At 40.3% G+C, this 21,300-nt stretch overlaps 1 protein-coding gene across 3 annotated transcripts in view; it reads left to right on the top strand.

The window, feature by feature from the left end:
* exd3 (exonuclease 3'-5' domain containing 3) overlaps nt 1-21,300 on the top strand; it is a 48,142-nt gene that overhangs the window by 17,871 nt on the left and 8,971 nt on the right. For all 3 annotated transcript variants that reach the window (XM_014987970.2, XM_014987967.2, XM_014987968.2), the window contains exons 17-19: nt 538-756; nt 1,507-1,560; nt 1,672-1,803. In XM_014987970.2, the coding sequence (XP_014843456.2) occupies nt 538-756; nt 1,507-1,560; nt 1,672-1,803 (405 nt within the window). The remainder of the gene's footprint in view (nt 1-537; nt 757-1,506; nt 1,561-1,671; nt 1,804-21,300) is intronic.

Here is a 21,300-nt window from a genome sequence, read left to right as displayed (position 1 = left end):
CCCAATGTGCTGGGTCAAACCCTCAACCCAACCCAGTTGGGTTAAAACAACCCAGCGTTGGGTCGGTCCATATTTGACCCAGCGCTGGGTTACGTATTGGGTTATTTTTAACCCAGCAGTTTTTACTGTGTGCCAGTGTGGAAAAGTGAGAAGTGACAATTTATCCTCCATAGAGTTGGTATAGTGCAGTTATCTCACATCCAGACTATAATCAGAAACCATAACCTGCTCTATTTAAAGAAGAGCAACTGTGCTAATTTGACAATTCTTAATTCTGTGATAACCTGCGACCTTTTGTGTGACTTGTGTGAATGAATAAAGGCAACCTCCAGCTGAAGGCCCTGGATTTGAGCATCCAGCCTGCAGGGAGAGACAATGAGCGTTTGACAAAGGCCCTTCACTAGTTCCTATCAGCTCCAGGGGTGCAGTTGTATAACTCACCCTGTGCTGTGACCTCTCTGAACTGAGGTGCAAGTGAAAAGAAAATCCCCCTACAGGGATCGGTTAAATATCACATTATTCTCTGTGTCCATTTAGGAATGTCAGGGGGCTCAGAGGGTCAGTCCCCCTCATTCTGACAAACTGAAAGGCCTCCTGTGTGGCGAGCAGCCCTCAGAAGACACTCCACCCCTAACCCCCCAGCAGTTGCGGGTGGTGTGTGACAACATGCTGCAAGGACTGGGAAGATATCTGCGGTGTTTGGGAGTCGACGTGGTCATGCTGGAGAACACTGATGATCACAGAGTGGCAGCAAAGGTTGGTTAGAAAGCTATTAAGAGGAAGTGCATTTTCTTTTTTTTTCACAAAGAAGAAAAACTTACAAAAAAAAAAATCAAAATACCACAAAGAATCTAAACAATAAATCTGGAAAGTAAAACCTCTACCACAAAAATATATATTTTTTCTTAAATATAATCCAGGTTTTGGACAGACCAAAATCTATTGATCTTGTCCAAATGTTGTAATATGATCAACACCCAGTTTACATAAACAGCCGCTGATACTTGCTTTTTAGCCACAATCCAGATTCTTAAGTGAAACGTTTATAAATCTTTTGCACTGGAGATACAAGTTGTTTGAATGTGTGATGTCATACTTAACCACAGAAAGTCTGTATGTCCTTTTTGGGTACTTGAGGAGTTTGAATGTTTCCACCTATTGTTAGGAAAATGTTTATGACATCATTAGCTACACCATGTTATTGTGATTTTAGAGTTCTCTACGATTGTGTGATTCAGCAGCTAAATGTAGCTACAGCACATGTACGGCTTGTACTCTTTCTCATTAAATTATCCATCCATCCATTTTTTCATTTGTTTGTGCGTCCATCTATTTATAAATTTGAAATATTTTTAAAATAGTGTTAAAAATCATGGAATTTTAACATGAAATTGTGTCTGAACCCAGGTAGATGTCCAGCATTCAGCACTTACAGTTACTTCAGACTAATAAAAATCCCAGCTACTGTGCAGTAAATTAATGGGAAGGATTTTTGTGCGCTTTCAGTTGGCACAAGATGAAGGCCGTGTCATCCTCACATGTGGTCAGCCATTCCAAACTGTAAGTACATGCAAAGTCAAGTGCAATGTAAAAACCAAATGTGTGTCCATGGATGCACTCCTGATTATTATCCCTATTTTTTTTTGTTAACATGCTTCAACTGTCTTCCAGTTACGTTCCCAGGTGGGTGAAGGTCGCTGCCTATCCTTAGACTGTTCAGAGAAGGCCAGAGACCAGGCTATTCGAGTCCTAAGACACTTCAATGTCCAGCCTACTCCCAGTGACATATTTAGCCGCTGTCAGGTATGTTTCCTTGTAATTTTGTTCTTCTGTAGTCTAGTGCAGTGCAAACACTGATTAATGGTTGAATTCTTGTCTTTTCTATTAAATACATTTAAACTAATTTACCTCTACCCAGACACAAAGCCTTACTTATGCATAAAAGTTAACATTTGGTCTCATCTGACCACAGAATACCTTTGCAATGAACAGTAAATAGCACGTCATTAGGGCTTCAATCATTAGAAAATGAACCAAATGGTAAGCATTATGACAATCATATTAGTTAGGAATGAAAATACAAATTTTCTGCACATTTCTCTTTTGTATCCGTGCCAACCACTGTCTTCCCAATGTAAGGTTTTGCATAATCTGCATAATGATTTTTTTCCATTCAGCAGGGTGAATGTAAACGGTCCTTTTTGTTATTAATATTCCACAGATTGATTTTGCTGGGACAACATATTTTTGATGCATTACGCAATTCTACATATCATAAGAATGACAGTGAAAAACTACATATTTTCATAAAAGTATAAAGATGCTACACAACTGCATGTATACAATGCATGTATTTAATCCTGCATTAAGTTGAAACTGTGTTGCTATAACAATTTTTTGTTGTTGAATCAAACCACTCCTATGAGAAAGAGGACAAGCATTTCTAAAATGAATAATAAGGAAGTACTTCTGTGGTCTTAAAACTTGTTCAGCAATCACTGAGTTCTCAATTTATAATAACAAACTTTGTGGTGGCCATTCTTGTTTCAAATGCAAAACAAAAGCAGAACACATTAACTTGTATGGATGGGAAAGCCATCAGGGGAGGAACTGTCATTTGTGTTGAGATGTTTGTGAATGGGGAATCTCCTGGAGATAAAAACCTAAAACTATGCAGAAATGCATTGCTATGCAATGTTTTACTTTGTATGCACTACTGGATCTGAAACAAGCTGCTGCATAGCTGTTGAGTTGACGAAAGGTTGAGTAAGATGCGGAAAAGATGGAATGAGACAGTGATTTGTATCTTGTTGGCAGTAAATTGGGCAGTACAGTGAGGTTTAGAGGTCAAAAATAGCTTATTTTAAATTATTAACTAAAGGAACAGCTTTCGTGTGGAAAGCTATAGATTAGCGTCTTGGTATATCTAATTAGTATACCTCCTGGTAACCTCCTTGTGGAGGTATTCCAGGCATGTCCAGATGGAGGGAGGCCCCTGAAGCAGACTCGGGAGACACAGAAAGGGATTGCATTTCCCATCTGGTCTGGGAATGCTTTGAGACCCACAGCGGTGACTGGAGGATGTGGTAGGGAGGACAGACGTCTGGATTACATCGTTCGGCTTGTGGTCACCAGAGCTTTGAATTGTACTGGTGCTTAACAGTGGAACGAGGTATTCTAAGCAGTCGTCAATGATTTACTCAATATCATTTTAAGGACAGCATTTGAGAAAAATGGAAAGAAAGTAAGCAAAGAAAAGCATGTGTATTTCAGAAGATTTTTGAGAAACACAGATATCTTTTTCACAAGTAATTTCATGTAAAAAAAAAATCTGCTTTTTGTTCTACAGAAATTATGACAGTTCAAACCTAGACTACTCTAAAGAACCCTCATCCTATCTTAGTCAGTGATTTTAAACTATTAACAGAGGGGCAGTGTTTTTAATAGTTTATTTTTTCCACACAGATTTTTTACTGTTAAGTTGCAATCAAATAAAGAAATGTTATTTATAATGCTGGTGTTGATGCACATCATTGAACGCTAATTTATCTTTCTAACTACCTACATGCTTGCCATGTTTGGTGAGGCTGGAGAATAATTCAGATATTGTTATCAGTGAATTGGTGATTTATGCTACCTGACCTGCAGATGTCTCTGTGGGTGGCTGTTTAGGGAAGCCATACGTCTGCCGGTGACTGTGTTTGTGTGTGTGTGTGTTTGTTCTTGTGGTTTCAATGGGAATCTTTGCAAGAGGGTTCCTAAACCTGGGTGTTCTGGCCTGCTCCTGGAGGAGGAGACAAATGTATCAAGATACGCCACAAACTGCATCTCTGTCAGGCTTGAAATGTTACAAATGTGGACCACCTTGATGCTTCCTGCTGTCCAAACTCAGCTAAACAACTATTTATAATAAGGTAGAATATGGTTCACTGCTGAAATAACACAAAGAGAGGCAAATTGTGTCTCTAAATGAATTAAATGCTTTATTACTCCAGTACAGATGCAAACACAGCCAGAGAAAGAACAAGTTTAATGGTGGATCTCCTTCATCCTTACCTCTGACATAACTTTCTTCATTAGCACATCTGGAATCTCTGTTAAGGAATTTATTCTTTCCTAGTTTGTCTTATACTGTTCTCCTACCCTAAAGTTCAATTTTTATTTTACTTTTTCTCCTTAATGTGACAAGCCTAACACAATTTGATGCCCCGCTTATTTGTCCTTATGTGTTACACAGATCTAGAGAGCCTCACCCTTGGGCTGCGCTGTGGCCCACCCAGGCAAACTTAACCCTTTTGTTGTCTGATTGTAAAGCTTTCTGATTAGCGTTGGACGGGTCAGTTTCCCTCCTTTGTCTCCGTTTGTCTTCTTCTCATTCATATACACCAGTGATGAATGTCACATGAAAAAAGAAAGTAAAAGAGAAGAAATACCTGGTTAACCAGTGACTTAATAACTTTAGGATTTCAGAGGCATTAGGAAATGTGTTTTTGATGGACGTTTTAGAACTCCCTGGAGTCCAAAAGTATTAAAGTAATACTGTTTGTCTTCTTACTTCAACAATAAAAAATACTGCATTTCATTTATTTTTCTGGTAAAATACCTACTTGTGTTGGAATGTTTCGTGTTACATTTACTATGAACAATCTCACTTTGAATATAATCTAAAACAAGAGGTCTTTTGAAACATTTACATAAGGAAAGTAATTTTAGCATTACCTGAAACATATGACATTTATTTATTTACTTTTATTTCTAATTTCTAAAAAAGAATCTCAACCCAATAATTAAGCTAGAAACTTTATGAAAGTTGCAGCTACAGTCATGCAGTTTGTTTTGGTTTGTAGCGAGCTGTATTTTGAAGTAACTGGTTTGGGGTTTAGTTTAATTTTATCCACTTTCTGTTATTGCAATCACACACTAACAGACAGGACGTTTTGAAGCCCGGACAGGCCCAACCATTCCTGTTTGTTTTTCTGTTTTTCTGCACCTTTAACCAGATGCTGGTGTGTGTTTATATGAACTTAAACCAAAACTGAATTATTTCTGTGATCAGTAGATTTTTTTTCTGTTGGTTACCAACAGACAAGTCATGAAGACAAATGAAGGTGAAGAATCTTAATTTAAAGTAACTGGCAATATCCATGCAAGTGTGTGTTTTCAGTTGTAAAGTAAAGAGGACAAAAATATTTGTTCTTGAACTTTAGCCAATAATAGAAGAGATACCTTGGCTTCTGAAAATAATTTACAGCCCTGATGAGAGCAGGTTAGGTGTCACTTTAGGCATCCAAAGTACCATTTAACTTTGTTACGACTTTTTATGATCAATTATAATCAATTAGTGAAGGAAAATCACAGTTTTTCCTTCAGTAATTGCATTCTCAACCTGCAACAGAAAGCTACCACTTGAAAATAGTTAAACACACAACTATTGATGATGAATATAAATAAAGGCATCATTCTACAAACATTAAGTGTTTGTATAAGTATGCAGCTAAGTTATTAAAGCATATTTGTTTTCTACATTTTGTACGCATCACATTTTCTTGTTTTCTTGTTGACTTGGACAAGATATGTATCATATTAAAGGCTACAAAGGTTTAATATTTGCCTTTCATGGTCACATTTATTTACATTATATGAACTGGCATTTTAACAGAGGTGTATAAACTTTTGAGACAATTTTAACATTGCACAGCCTATAGTTGCACAGTTGCTTTGTTTTCCCACCACTAATGCCTGCTGCACCTAAACTTTCCATGCATGTACACACTTGCACACACTTCCGTTGAGTTGTGCAGCTCCATGAAATGTGACCACTGGCCTTTTGTAGACACGTTGAGATAGTCTGTGAGATAAATCCAACAGACACACAGCACAGCGATGCATCTGCACAACTCAGATCTGACAAACATGCACAGATAACATCATACTGTACACAGGCACCTCAGAACCTTCAAAGGCTCAAAAGGCTTGGTCGCACTTCTGTTCAGGCTCAGCTGTAGACGCTGTTGCAGTGAAAGCGCTGGTTCCCACGCACTGCACTACTGGGGAAGTGAAAACAAGAGCAACAGGAACCGCCAAACTGTGAGAGGGAGGGGCAGGAGAGACGGAGGGGGAGTGGGGGCTCAGGGGTGAGAACAGAGGAGATGGCTAGGAGGTAAAAAAGATGGGAACAAATTTAACCAATTGAGAAAGTTTGGAGGAAAAAGAGATATAGAGGGAAAAATGGCTGGAATGGATTGCTTTGTGGGCAAAGGAGATGAGAGTTCATTGAATAAAGTATAGAAGGAGGAAGAGAGAGTGAAGGATAAGGAGGAGTGGAAGAGAGCAGGGCAGTAGAAAAGGACTTGTCCGTCCTTTGATCTTCTTGGAGAGCCGCAAGCTGAGAAACCGGAGGAATGTGAGAGGCTGAGACGCAGTTAATGTTAACCTTCACAAGCTGTTAATCAGTGTCAGGACGGATGGATATGTCAAAGACTGTCATAAACAACCTCACACCTTTAAATCAGAATTACTGTTATTAGATTCACATGGCTCTGGTTCACATCAGTGCTTTTGATTTTGCTTATATAAACTTTAAAGACGAACATTTTCTCAAATCTGCACAACTTTCTTGTTTTGTTCCATACATGTGCACTGCAGTGTCAAAACTGAGGATTGTAGCTGTGTATCCCCCCCCATCCCCTGCCTCTCACTGTCTCTTCCTTTATAGATGAGAGGAAGAGACAGTGAGAAGGGGGTCGCGGTGGAGAGATGTTGAGGGGGGACAGGGGGGGCATTCCATACGCACGCCAAGACATTCCGAGGGAAACCATCCCAAATATTTCCCACTGTGTGTGGTGAGGGTTTCACATCTCCTGTTACACACACAGAGTTTCACAAAGTGTTCAGAGTCAACCCACACACTGACTTTGCTCCTCTAGGAAGCACGTCAATCTTTCACTCATTGTGTTCGGTACACACACACACACGCACACACACGCGCACACACACACACACACACACACGCATACAGTAATCAATTGAAAGAGCTTTGTCTAAAGTATGAAACCCAGCATGCTTTGCTTTTTGTGGGTGGCAAGTCAGCAAAAGCCATTGTGACTGTTTTGTCACTTTTAATGTATGAGTTTTAGAATTGAAAGAGGCGTTACCACAAATTTAATACAACTTTGCTGTGGTTTCGCTGGGAATCATGTTTGTTGTGGATATGACCTCTTCAGTTTAATGAGAAGTTGACTCATGAATGAAGATTATTCATCATACATCACAAAAGAACTTCACTGGAAGGGGAAGTGTTTGCCAACATTTTTTTTTATGTATGTGTCTGGGGTATTATTTTTTTCTTTAGCTTGTAAGCCTAAATCTGGCATATTTGCATGATGGATTGGCATCAATAATTCATCTGAATATTCCTCTTAAAGAGGCGGTATCATGTATTTTCCAGGCACATGCATAGTTACTTGATTAACACAGTCAAGTAACTGTTACCTTAGTTGTTATAAAATAAATGTTGTTCAAATAACTTAAAATAAATTTTTCTTTGCAAATTGATTGTTTGAAATTGGGCTTCTGTATCTTTAAGAAGCTCCTTCGCTTTCTGATACATCGCCTTCACCACATCATCACAACAATGCTTCTCATTGTGCCGTTTACAACTGTTCTTAGGATCACTGGACTCAGAAGTAGTTTGTATGATAAGCTCAGCAGAAGCACAGTACCACTATGTGTTTGCTAATTGCTGCTGCTGCTAGTCTGGAGGAGCGGAGTGGGGAAGGCATGGGGGAAAGGTGCTCTGTGAGGCTGGAGACTCTCTCCAAACTGGAGCTCTCTCATTATATTCATTTGTGCCAGCAACCATCCAGCAAGGATTTCTCGAACATTTATGAAAGAATCAAAGCAACAATCCAGATATGTTTTTCATGAGGGGATAACATTATGAGATGGTATAAAGCTCAAAAAATGTATTTTATATAGCACCACCTCCCTTAAAACAAAACAAATGTCCTGTCATCGTAAAATGCTAAAAAGTACATAGGCAAATGTCACATTCATTAAAATTGGCATCGGTAGTCAGAGATGTTCAAGCCTACATTACCCATGTTCCTACATTACAATCAAATTAGTCAGTAAAAATATTTTGTCATCATTTTCCTGCAACAAAATGAGACAAGATTGCTGAAAATGAGATATCAGTGATTTGTTAGGGGAGTCGCTGGTTGCATCACAAGAGCAACCAGCGACTCAATAGCAACTTATGATAAAGTTGCTATTTGGGAAATCTCACAATAGCAACTAAGCGCATTTGGTGTTGCTTGCATGTCCTCCATCGTTGTGTTATTGTTGCATATTGATCACTTAGCGCTACTTTTCAAACTCTATGACCGCCTAACAATACTATCACTCCACTACAGCTGTTACTCAGTTATAATGAAAAGCCATCCAAGAGATGAGGTGCTAGTGGAAAAGGGCCATAAAGTACAGTGTAGGATTTTCACAGCTTGAGGCACTAAGCTGTGTAGCAGTCCGCTGGCTCTTCTTTTGATGTTCCAGTAATGTTTGCCTGAACGCAGTGCGAACAGCCTATGGAGAAGGTGTGAGAATTTTCTGATAATGTTCAGAGCCTTGCTCCTTAATCTGAAACAGATTGTGGACACAAGCTGCGTTTGAGTTTTCTTGAAAGTCAGAGTTATTAAATTAAGTCACACATGAGCTGTGAGTGTTCTGGTTGAAAGTGAAATATGGTGGGTTTTGCTATTTGTTTTGTGAGCACTACTGTGAGAACTTAAAAGTACTCATGGTAGTGTTAAATGTAGCTATTTTGAAGCCGTTTGAACTTTGTGTAAGTCTACTGACTCCAACTATCAGTCAGAAGTCCAACTTTAGTGTTCTTATTTTGTTTTTTCATGTCTGGGAACTCGGAAAATACCACTCCTGAGTCCCACACAAATGTACAAAGAATGCTGAGACAGTCCAGTGACACTTCTAGCTTCCCTCACTAAACTTCGCTGAACTCTTTTGTCTGCAATGCTGCTGCTGGAGCACCAAGCAGAGAAGCACTATGTAAAGTAGAAATATTTGAAATCTGAAATTTCAGAAGCTACCCAAGCATACTTATTAGTGATGTAGATTATGACCTCATTAGTACTTCTAAAAAATCTAGAATTGCACCTCCTGTTAGCTCCTGCTAACTTTTTATCAGCTCAAACCAATCTGCCCATTCTTCTCTGACAACTAAGCCATCATGTAAAAGCAGCTGCTGCCTAGTAGATATGTTCTCCTTCTTGGGTCATCTCTTAAACCAGTGATATGACTGTATGTGAAAATCCTAGCAGATTTACAGTTTCTGAAATACTCAGAGCTGTCTGTGTGTCACCAACGACCTTGCCACATTCAAGTCACTTTTATCTCCTTGCTTGCACTTTCAGTCACTTGGTTTTATCTTTAGCAAGTCCTTTGGCATGTGTAGATGTGATTGAATGATTTTGCTGTTACAGATTTACCTTATAACCTGCCCATTAACTGATTTATCATTTATTCATTCAATACTTGAGCATACATTAGTTGTGATCTTTATAATTGTCTTAAACTGTATCAGAATTTCACTCTCTTAGTTTAACTAAAAATCTCTCAAAAGAAAGTCTGCAGCCGCTTGAAAGCACAAAGCAACAGACATTAGTGCAAGCTGTTGGATACGAAAGAAGATGAGCAATCACTCAGCAAGCTTTTAACAAAGCAGATCTGCCTCTTTTTCCCACAGTCAAGTTGGCCCCAGGTTAGCATAGCAATGCAATGACACCTGTGTGTGCATGAGTGCATGCATGATAGAAATCTATGTCTGTCTGCATGCCTGTCTGAGACTATAGGTGCTCAAGCGTCACTTTTTTCACTATGGGAAATAGTTGGATGTCTGCTTTTTAGGATATTAAATGTATGGAAATAGGTGCTGGAATAAAAAATGTGAGTCTTGGCCAGGAATGTTTCTAGAAATATGCACAGCCATATATAAATATAGTTGACAGTTTGGAAGATACCAGTAAGTTAACTTTACCTTGTCTTGTTTTCACGTTGGTTGTGGGGTTCTGTTCTTTTTATTTCACATAATGAGCAACAGGGAGAACTGGTTTTGTTTGAGAAAAATGTTTAGGAACAATCCATATTACAAGCTATTTATATTACAGAAATTAGAATTTCTCTAAACTTTAGACATGTTAGACACGTTGAACTACATAAATTATATTTATAAATTTAATTAGATATATTGAGAACCTACCAGACTTTGGCTTTAGAACACTTAGTTTTATGTTTTATTTTTTTTTTATTGATTTATTTATTGATTTTATTTTGATTTATTTATTGACCAGTTTGACTTTGACAAGTGGAGAGTTGCATCTTTTGCAGTAATGCTCCTCTTGAGATATGTATTTGAGTGCATTTCTATACATTTATATTTTCTAAATATATATTATTTTGATCACAGCATCATCATTATATGATGTTATCAATGTAACTTAACCTCAAGTTTTATGTATAAATAAATAACTTGAGGTAACTGCCTTCCCCAGTGGCACACGGGGGGGGGGGGCTATATTTGAACCCACAACTTGCAGTCAATCATATAATGCTAATATTAGCATTGCATGATTGTCAGAGTAGCCATCAAGCGATCACAAAGAGTAAGGATCGTATCTGTGACTCCAGCGTCTCTCTGCCCGGCTTTCTGTCCACCCGACCAGACAGAGATTTTAAAAGAAGCTGCAAAAGCGAAAGATGAGCATTACCCGTGCTTGTCTACAACTAATGGTGTCTTCCAGGACATGTTTCTGTGAAATGTTGTCACAGTATCAAGCTGTTAGCAAGTCATGACACGTAAGACTGTCATGACACTATTGCAACAGAGGTTTCTTCAGATTCATTGCAAGACTGAACTCTTATCAGAAATCCTTTCTGCCCACAGCATCACAAGCCTGTTAGCTATTTGGAAGTGTGGCCTACATGGACTCATTGGCTTCCTCTGCTGCCATTGCCAAACTACCCATTATATCGATAGACTACAATTCTTAAAACAGCACAGAAAATTGACAAGCGTTCACAACTCCTCCTGTTCACTGATTGGCCTGATTGAAATTCTGCCTGGTTAATTGAGCTCAACGGGAGAAATCCCAGATGGAGGGCTGAAGGGAGATGAGAAACAAGTGGAATAGCATAGGAAGGCTATGGCCAGGGTAGGCATCTCCATCCACAACAACTTTTTGAAAATACTTGAATGATATCAGTTACTACAACATTTAGATTCCCTTTGGGATTAATTAAGTATTTTGAAATTATTTGAATTGAATGACTAATTAAGACAGCTCTTAAGGGAATCCTTCTCTAAGCGCCTTTCCTTTTTAAGATCTCGGTGTAAGTTCAACGCTTCTTTCACCCAACTGTATCAGTTTCTTCTCCTCTTCCTTTATTTGGCCTTCTCACTTTCCATCTTTGCCGCTCTCCCTCGCTCCCGGTTCTCACCCGGACTCGCTGTTCCGCTCCGCTCCACTCCCTGTCTCACTCTCCGTTTCAGATTAGCCAGAGCGAGGAATCCGGTGCAGCCGGCAGCTGGAATGTCCTGTTTGTCTTGCTGTGTTTGTATGTATGTGTGTGTGTGTGTGTGTGTGTGTGTGTGTGTGTGTGTGTGTGTGTGTGTGTGTGTGTGTGTGTGTGTGTGAAAAGTTGGTGAGGTTGGTGCTGCTTTTTGATTTTGATGTGTTCCATTGTCTGAGAGCCAAGCTGCTTCCTGTCCCTGCTTTCCCCAATCGCCTCAGAGAATCAAGAAGAGGGCAAACAAAACGATAGGGGGAGAAACTGGGAAAAAGATGGTGAAGTGGGGAAGAGAAAAGTGGGATGCAAAGGGGCAAAGCTGCAAGGAAAGTGGGGCATAAAGCAGGAAGTGATAGAGGGATGTAGAAGGGATGAGGGTTTGGCAGAGGAAGAGAGGTGAAAAGGAAGTAGAAAGCTTCAATAGGGCTTTTCCTCCAGACACCAATACAATGAAGTAGTGCGTAATTTCCCATACACAGCACCACTACCGCCGCCTCCACTGCCACCACCACCCAAACACAGAAATACAGTACACAAAAAGTTTCTCATAGCAGATAAAGCTTTATTCTCTCGGTTTGAGGTCTTATCGTTATTCTAGTTCTCTTTCATACATTATCAGTGTTTGGGAGGTTTGTGTGTGTGGTCTGACACTGTGAACTGCAGAGGCTGCACTGATATGAAAGGGTGAGAAGAGAATGAGCAAAACAGAGTTATAATGTTTGCAAAGGGAGATGCAGGGGAGCAAAATCTGGGCAGAGAGAAATGAAAATGGCAAGAAATTTCTTAAAGAGGTAAAAATAAAGGTATTTGAGCCTGCATTGTGCACTCCGCTGTAAAAGCGTGGACGTGTATAAATCACTTAACATGTGTTCGAGAGTGTGTGTGTGTGCGGCAAGGGCTTTGACGTGGCAAAGCGCAGCATTCCTGCTGGGTGGTGATGTCATGAGAACTAGATCTCCACTTGCAGACAGAGAGCCCTGTTTATGTTCCCCTCCAGAGGAGAAACCACACTGTGTGTCTGAGAGCAAGTGTGTGCGCGCGTGTATGTGTGTGTGTGTCTCCCTCTGTCTGACTGGGATATTGGCTCATGGGGGAGGTGGGGAAGCCAAGAGGCACTCGAGAGGGTCTACTTTCCCCTGCCGCTCAGGGAGAGGGAACCACTTACTGATGCCTTCCTCTCAAACATACCAGAGAAAGAGGAAGTTTCTCATGTTTTGCCGAGCACGGTAGCTGCACAGCCAGACTGTTCTGCTGTGAGTGATTGCCCTATGCTTCCAAACAGTCCCCTAAGGGAGGTTGAATTCTTTGCAGTATAATAACAAACCTTGGGTCAGCTAATGACTACAATACCACACAGAGACACAATCCTACAGTATTATTTTTGCATCATAAAAACTACTCGTGTCAGTTTTTCTGAAGGTGAAAAAAGTAGGTCAGTGACTTCAGATTGAACGCACGTGTTTTTGTGCGTCTCTGTCGATTTAAATTGAAATGAAAAAAGGTAACGCTTTAGAAATGTTGTGAGAACAAATCCACACCATCATGCTTTTCTCTCCCAGAAACTGCTGGTATGATTCTCATTGTGTCTGTGGTCATGGTTTAATGGTTTCCCTTGCGATAGTGAAATGTGATATTTGGTCTTTTCAGCTTCGTGAATCGTAGATCATTCTCCCACACTCTGCACCCACCACACCATAAGGGAGGCTTCCAAGCTCATTCTGCCCCATGCTGCACTCGCCTGAGGATGATGAAGAACTCATGTCAGCTGGGCTAATACCTGCCAGTGAGAAATAGCTGGGAGGTTTAGGGCTGTTATTATCACAACTCTGGCACACGAGCCCACTTTAGTAGATAAAGTAACTCCTTAGCATGCATTCATGTGCTTTAGGCAGCTGTTCTTGCTCAAATGTAATAGATTTTTTTACTCAGATATTTTTATTAAAATGTTAAAATGTTCTGCAGACGAGGGGTTTAGGGGAGGTAGGTACTTAAATTATTGCTCGACAAAGTCGCACATGGCCTTTTGCATTTACCTTTAAGAAAATTTTAACTTTTTCATGCCCGTGATTGAGCACTGATGAGCTGATCCTATGTTGTTTATCATACCCAAACCTAAGCATGATTTACACGTATAAATGCATAACACTATGGGGAAAAAAGAATGTGAATAGGAGACAAGAAATAGAATAAAAGAAGTAGAGCTGCACAAATCAGACATCTGATTTCTGTACTGTTATTTATAAAGCTTAGACCAACAAATACCAGTTTTGACTACTGAAAGTCTGGATAAAAAAAAAAACAAACCTGAAAAAGTACAACATGGTAAAGCAGCAAAGGAGATAACTTCTCATCTTTTGTCGATTAACACTGAATACACTTCCATAGAAAATATTCCTTCCTTCCTTAGTAGCATATTACACCTTTTGTGCTTCCTCTAGCTTCACTAAAGCAACTCGCATTGAAAAGGCTAAATGGAGATGTTCTGCAGGATCTTACAATCTTACATTTGTTCCTTTTAAATTTAAGCCTTAAACGGTCTTAAATACATCCAAATTTGCCACAGTACTTCATAAATTACATTAAATTTTATCTTTGTTTTTTTATAGAAATACTGTTGCGCAGTATAGAATGAAGAAATACTTCATTCTATATGTTGTAGATCAGGCTGACGACAAATTATTTCAATTATATTATTTTTCAGCCCAGTCAAAAGGAGTGTAAAAATGGACATTCAGCCTTTCTGCAAACCCTTGAGCCCTCCCCAAATGTCCTTATTGTATTTTCCTGACTCATGCTAAATGTAACTGTTTTGTCAGCTAATCGCTAGTCCTTATGATATAGTGCGTTCACTGTTCAGAAACTTTTGAGCTTCCAACTAGCCAGTAGAGTTGTAAATCTCAAGAATGAAGTCGCTTTTGGTAGAATCAGACTGTTAAAATATGCATGCTCAATGCAAAGCAATAACTTATAGAGCAGCATTCACTTTTAATTTGAAAGTTTGACATTTTTATGTTTTATGTTTTATGACTTGATAGACTACTTTGGAGGATGTGTTATGATTTGTATAATTTTAAAGCCTTGCATTGACATTTATTTGCCCCACATTCACCGAACTTTAAAGAATTTGAGATACAAAACCATATCTTGCAATAATTTTAACTCTGCAAAATGAAAGAGTTGTGGTTTATAATTGACACAACACAAGGAGAGACACTCTGTCCTTGACTTTGCTTATAGTAAAAACATCCCCCCTTGGTGTTAAGAAGCTGTTGGGGGTAAATTATCTCATCCTCCCCTGCTCCTGCTGTGTTTTCCTAATGTTGGGTTACGAACTTCATAATTTCAGTTACAGTTTGGCTCATGATTGCTGTCTCCCTGCATGATGAATGTGTGTGGTCTATTGTCTGTGCTTATTGTCACGAAGGAGTTAGGATGTTTAAGTCCTGTGGTTGCATCTGTCTTCCTGTGTCGTGTTTCCAGTTTTGAACCGTTAAGAGGGTACCAGTGAAAGTTATGACGGCAAACAGATCTGTGATAATGCATTTAATTAAATCATGACCTGGTTCACGCCTTCTGTATTATAGGCTGTCATGTTAAACCTGCTCCCACATGAACAGAAATTACTGACCTACATACCTTTGACACAGTAAACATAGCTCTACTCAACATACAGTACATGCAGGCTGTGTTGAAGTGCAAGCTTGATGTTTGTGAGAATGAGTTAACAAATCTAAACTTCATGTAGACAGAGATAATACATGGTAACCCCCCTCAGAGTTTGTGGTCTGTGAGCTGAACCACAGCATTCTGTGTGATTGGGTGTTGTTCAGAGCTGATGCTCTTGCAATGTTTTGCTCTTACTTATTTCTCATGAGCAAAAGTGTGACTGTTATCTGCGTGTCTGGGTGTGCTTACAGTACTGAATGTAGATCTGTGCACATTGTGTACATAGTTTTGCAAGTGTGATCTGTTTCTGTGTGTGGAGCTGAGGCTTTTGGAATGTGCACCTAGTTCATACCTAACATGCTAGGCTATGTCTTGCTTTAGCTCCCCTTCAAGCTCACAGTTTGTGTGATGTGATGCAGTCTAGCAGTAAGGTTTGTTTTGCATGCTTTTGGTTGCCCAATAAGCATTGGTGCTTATTGGGCGCACGTTATCTTTTTTTGTACTCGGTTTCTCCTTTCTTGCTCTCAAGTCAGATTAAAGTGAAAGTCCTTGTGGGGTGGGAATGGTCAGAGGCACAATCCCTCCTCCCCTCACCCCTGGGAGCCAAGGGGTACAAGGCTGAAGAGGTCATGGTGCTTGGCCCTGGGAAAGACCTTTAAAAAAAAAAAAAAGGAAACCATTTAGGGTGGCGGATCACTGATTAGATGTCTTGATAGAAATCAAACAAGAACAGAATATACGCAACCGAGAAAAAAAAACAGGGAAAACTGATTCGCAGCAAGCACAGCTGAACTCAAAGATTAAAGTGGAAACATAAAAAACATTACAGGGATATAACCATGACTTCATTTGCATGTCAAGCCAACTGAAGTCTAGAATATAAATGGAGTGGAAAATTTGACTGACTAGGTTTCTGAAAAAAAAAAAGCGAGGCAGATGATGCACTGCTTGCGTCTTTTCTCTATTTCCTCCTCCATCTCTTGGAAGCAAGACTCTAATCTTTCTCATCGGAACGTCATCCCTGTGTTTTAATTGAAGCCGTGCAGTCTGAGGGGGTTTGCATGCATCCATTTGTGTGTGCGTACTCTCTGGAGACTACAGGGATTATCTGTGGACCAAATACAAGTAAATACCAAGCACTGTACAAACAGTCTTGATGAATTGGGCTGCTGTGGCCCAGGAGGGAGAGGAGTCAAGCGGAACATCAGTTGATTGATCCGATGCATCTTCACATGTTCAAGTGTCCTTCAGTGAGACCTCTCGCCTCCTGCATGTTCTTGGTAGCATGTATTTATTCTATAAAAGTATTTGTAATGATAAAGATGTACAGAACCTTACGAAAGTATTCATACATCCGTAAAATTATTTTGCATGTTGTCATTTGACAACCAAAAACTTAAGGCTATTTTATTTTGACATTTATGAGACGGGTCAAGTGGAAAAAATATGAATGCTTTTATAAGAACATTTCTAATATTGGCTGCGAGCTTCTTGAAGTCTACAGGCTTTACTCATCCAAAGAATAACATATTTTCCCACTGTTTTGGTGAAATATTCCATGTTCAGTCAGATTAAATGGAGAGGATCTATGAACAGAAAGAGAAAATCCATTCCATTCTAGCTCTGGTTGTATGTTAAGGATTACTTTGCTGTGTTCTTTGAGGATTCTCTTATATTTAGCTACAGTCAGATCCTCAGTCCTGCTGCATGATACTGCCACCACCAGTGTTTAATGTGAGGTTCATTCTAGAGTTTCAATTAGGGCTAAAAAGGCTGACCCCTGACTACCCAACCCCACAGACTGGCCCCATCTGACTCGACTAAATTCACTTTGATCATAGACTCGAGGCCAAGATGAACCCGAAATATTACTTTAACTAAAATGTTACTGTTTTGTTTTTATAGCATAATTTGAGAAAACAGTGTATCTTCTCCCGTTTTTTAAATTTTGCTTGTTTTTCGGCCATAAATCTAAACTCTACTTGCATTGTGTATGTTGGACAAAAACTTCAATTTGTTCACTAGCAAATCTCTAATACTTTCTTAGAGAAGTGGATTTATGCTGAGATTAAATCAAAAAGACACTCACTGTTAAGTAGGAGTTTCTGACAATAGATGGTTGTTCCGGATTTTATTTAGGGGTATCAAGTAAAGATTGCTGAAAACAAATGAGGCATTGTCATGTAAAATGAATATCCTATTCCTAAAAACGGCACCAAATAAAGTATTTTGTGATTGCTTCTATTAATAGCTCATTTGTTCAAGTGCTGACCAACCAGCAACAAGAAAAACATAATGAAGGAGAACTTGTGGTAGATGACATAACACTTGTTGGAATCCAAATTTTTAGATGTTTACTCATTAGAAAGCAGTTTGTTGTGTTGAGGATGATTTCCACAGCATTTTTTTTTTTTTTTTTTGCTTGACCAATCCAGTCATCATACATTTCATGGGACTGAGTTCTTTCATGTGCACATCTTTTTGAGGTTTATGGCTGTGGGTGTGTGATGGTGTAATATTACTACGGTGTTTGGGTGTTGGTTTCTGTGGTAAGGGTGTAGCCCTTTTTCGCATGAGACAGTGCTATCTAGTAGCTGTGGGACTTTTTTTAAGTGTTTGTATGTGAGTGAGAAGACAAGCTGCAAGCATGTCCCACCAGAAAGAATCAGGGATACATCTCTGTTAATTACTCAATGTCACAGTTCAAGCCACCCGGCATCCCTCTTTGTTGCCGATGGAAACTAGAGGTGAGCAAAGCGCCTGAGTACCTGCCTGTCCCAGTGATCCCATAGACCTCCTACGCACACAAGCGCTCTCTCTCACAGGCCTCCTCAGACGCAGGAAGCCCTTTTCTTTCTTTATTTCTTTCCCTCCATTTTCCTGCTGTCTATTTTGGTCAACTGGTGGCCTGTTCCCACAGTGCTGCTGTTCCCATGGTTATCGCCACAGAGATAGCGATTGGGGTTGGGGAGGGGGTCGGGGTGATGGTGGTGGGGCTTGACAGAGCGGGAGAGACAGCGTTGCTCTGTTCGAAGAGATAGGGGGCCTATGTGACTGTAGGGGTGGTGGGAGAGACGCTGAATGGGTGGAGAGGGGGGCAAGGGATGGAGTGTGTGTGTGAGAGTGTGTGATGTGAAGCTCCCATCAACGTCACAGGTGGCCGGTGAGGATTTAGCCAATATGGGGTTTAGTTTGATTTTTAATTGACTTCGGCAGCAACGCAATTCTTTATTTTAGATTGACAACACGCAGACATGATTGATGTGAAAATGCTATGAACCCCATGTGAAACTTTTTGTAATGTTTGATGCCACTTCCTGAGATACAAAACTTAGGTGTGGTGCAAAAATTGAGGTGGCAGAGGAAGTGGAGGGGAGGGGGAGAAACCGCAAGCTGGTTAGGGGGTGGGCGAGGGCCAGCAAAAGGAGAGTGAAAACGAGAGAGGGAGGGAGTCCGGGGCTACGAACGAGGGATGGATTCAGTTCCCACACTTCTAATTACTGTGTCACTGGAGACTGAAAGGGGACTGCCCCTGGCCCTAGGGAATTCGCCGGGGCCAGTCGCAGAAAGGGTGCAGAGATGGAAGAAGGGCAGGGGACGGAGGAGAGGAAGTAAAGGAAGGGTTGAGCGACATTCTCTCCTTCGTCCTCTCTCTTGGTTATACTTCGCTGCACTCACACCACAGATGAACCCCTTCAGCGTGAGTCCCCCCACCCCTGTCCCTGTACCCATACACCCCAACCTCTCATCCCCAGCCCACTCCTCCTTAACCCCTCAGTCTAGTCTCTCTTACGCCTTTGTTCTCTATCTTGTACCACTTCCTTTTGAACCCCCCACCTCCCTGCTTTTCTAATGCCATGAGCCTCTCCTGCATCTCCTGTTGACATGAACAAGGCTCCCAGAGACACTTTGATGTGAGTTTGAATTCACACAGCCACACACATGCTGGTGACTTATCCAGTATCATTATTACCACTTAACCCCATGCCCTTTTTCCTCTTTTGATGCTCTTGTCTAACTTTACAATAGCCGGTCTTCTGAGTTGTACACGTCCTAATAAGGCTGTTGGATGTGACTGTGAAGAAATTATAGCTCTCCATTTGTCCAACCATGTTCTCATGCGGCATGAATATTTGTGTTTGACAGTCTCATTAAAAGTTGACCACCCTGAGCAAACTTAGTGTTTGCATTAACATGCATCCCAAGTGATCTGATGATGCCAAATTTACCGTCCCTATTTTACCAACTGTGTATAGCACTGTGAAATCACTTCAGAAATCATTCTAGTAATAATTATTAAGTACAGTTCTATTTTTGCCTCTTTATTTCCTATGATTTCATTCAAATCCTAATTATTTTATATTATATGTTGATCTCCAATATGGTTAGTTTCAGTAATACAGCTCTTTCAGCTGCTTTATTTGGCCCTTCTCAAACTCTTATTTGAAAGTACAAACCTATGCTGGTACTAGCTACTTAATCAGCGGACCGGCAGAGCGACTTTACAAACTGACTTGGTGGTATCGCTCTCTAACACTGACACTTTCTCTGTCAAAAAGCCATGTGGGAGAGTTGCTTCATCTCTGTTCTCTCGTTGCTCTTCCGGAGAGAACAGACCAGCAGCAGCGGTGGCCACCCCTGTCAATATTTACAGTCCTGAATGAATCACTCTGAATTACAATAACATTCCCTGCATGCCTTCACATCAGCAAGAGATTTGGAAAAAAGAAGTGAAAGGAGGGGGAAGGAGGAGGAGACCTGGAAGGGTGAAGTATGCAGCGGCAATGATAAACGTTGAGCGACAGAATCTGCCGGTGGCTCTCCCATGACGAGGCATGCGCCCGCAGAGTCGGCTCGAGCTGATTCGTTCGATGGGTGGAATTTCAGTTTGAGTGTGTGGGTGTTGTGACAGTTTGAGAAGTGTTAGCGCTTGTCCAAGAAAGTCGTGGATGTTGTAATGGTTGGTTGATTGGCTGCAGTGAAAGCATGGGAAAAATTAGTTTATTTAGGCTCTTCGTTGTGTAGGAACATGAGTAAGACTTATGTTGTTCAGGCAAGCAGGAAAGCCATTTAGATAAAGCAAATGTTAACTGACAGTTGAATGGACAGTCTGCATTTTAATTGTGCTTTTTACTACCACTGAGAAAGCACCTAATCAGAAAAGGAGACTGAAACAATTTTCTCACTCAACACAATGCATTTTTTTTGTGTTGAGCGTCTGTCACAGCATGACTACAAAAATTGTTGTAATTTACATGGTGCCAACCTGCTGAACAGGAGCCAATAAACACTAACAAATTCTCAGTCCAGACCTTTTGGTCTGGTACACAGCCGTACCACACAAATATATTTTTTATTTTATATTTTAAACAACCCTCTATTTTGACGTCAGTGAGTGAGAAAATAAGGTTACCTGTCTTTCCATGCAGTGTATGTAAACATCTGGTTCCTATTTTTTAGCTGTGCTATGTAGTATCAGGTCAACATGTCACTGTGATACTGTTGCTGATAGTATTGCGATGGTGACTACAGTTAACATATCTTTTTTCTGTACTTTTTCTTTATCACAATGCCGCCACTCGTTTTGAGCTGTTGCATCTTGACTCCAGAAACATCAGGTGTGAACATGCAGGGCATTGAAAGTCAGGCATGGCACTGAAGATACGATATCTTAAGTGGGATAGTGGGAAAACTGCATCCAAGTAGTCTGTTGCAGTTGTGATATTGTAAACACTGATATTGCATTCGTAATACCATATATTGTGCAGGTCTGATATAATCAGGATTCACAGAAGATGGTGATCACAAAAACAGCTGAGATTGCAAATTCTTGAGACGCCACCAATCATAACTGCCTTTTCTTTTGAGTATTTTACATATGAGCATTGCTTCTATTTGTGTCATGGCTAGACTGTTATTTACCAAGGTTTGACTCTTATCCTCTTTATTACTGAGTCGGTAAGCATGAGAATTACGTACTGGGAGGGAAGAACAAACAAAAAAGTTGAGGCCAAAAGAGAGCAGGAAGTATGGTTGAGTAGTAAAGCAAAGAGC

This window comes from Poecilia mexicana, unplaced genomic scaffold (assembly GCF_051168715.1).
Source record: "Poecilia mexicana isolate PSO_F unplaced genomic scaffold, ASM5116871v1 scaffold_12, whole genome shotgun sequence".
Classification (NCBI taxonomy): Eukaryota; Metazoa; Chordata; class Actinopteri; order Cyprinodontiformes; family Poeciliidae; genus Poecilia; species Poecilia mexicana.
Note: the sequence above shows the minus strand (reverse complement) of the source record. Positions and strands in the feature narration are given on the sequence as shown.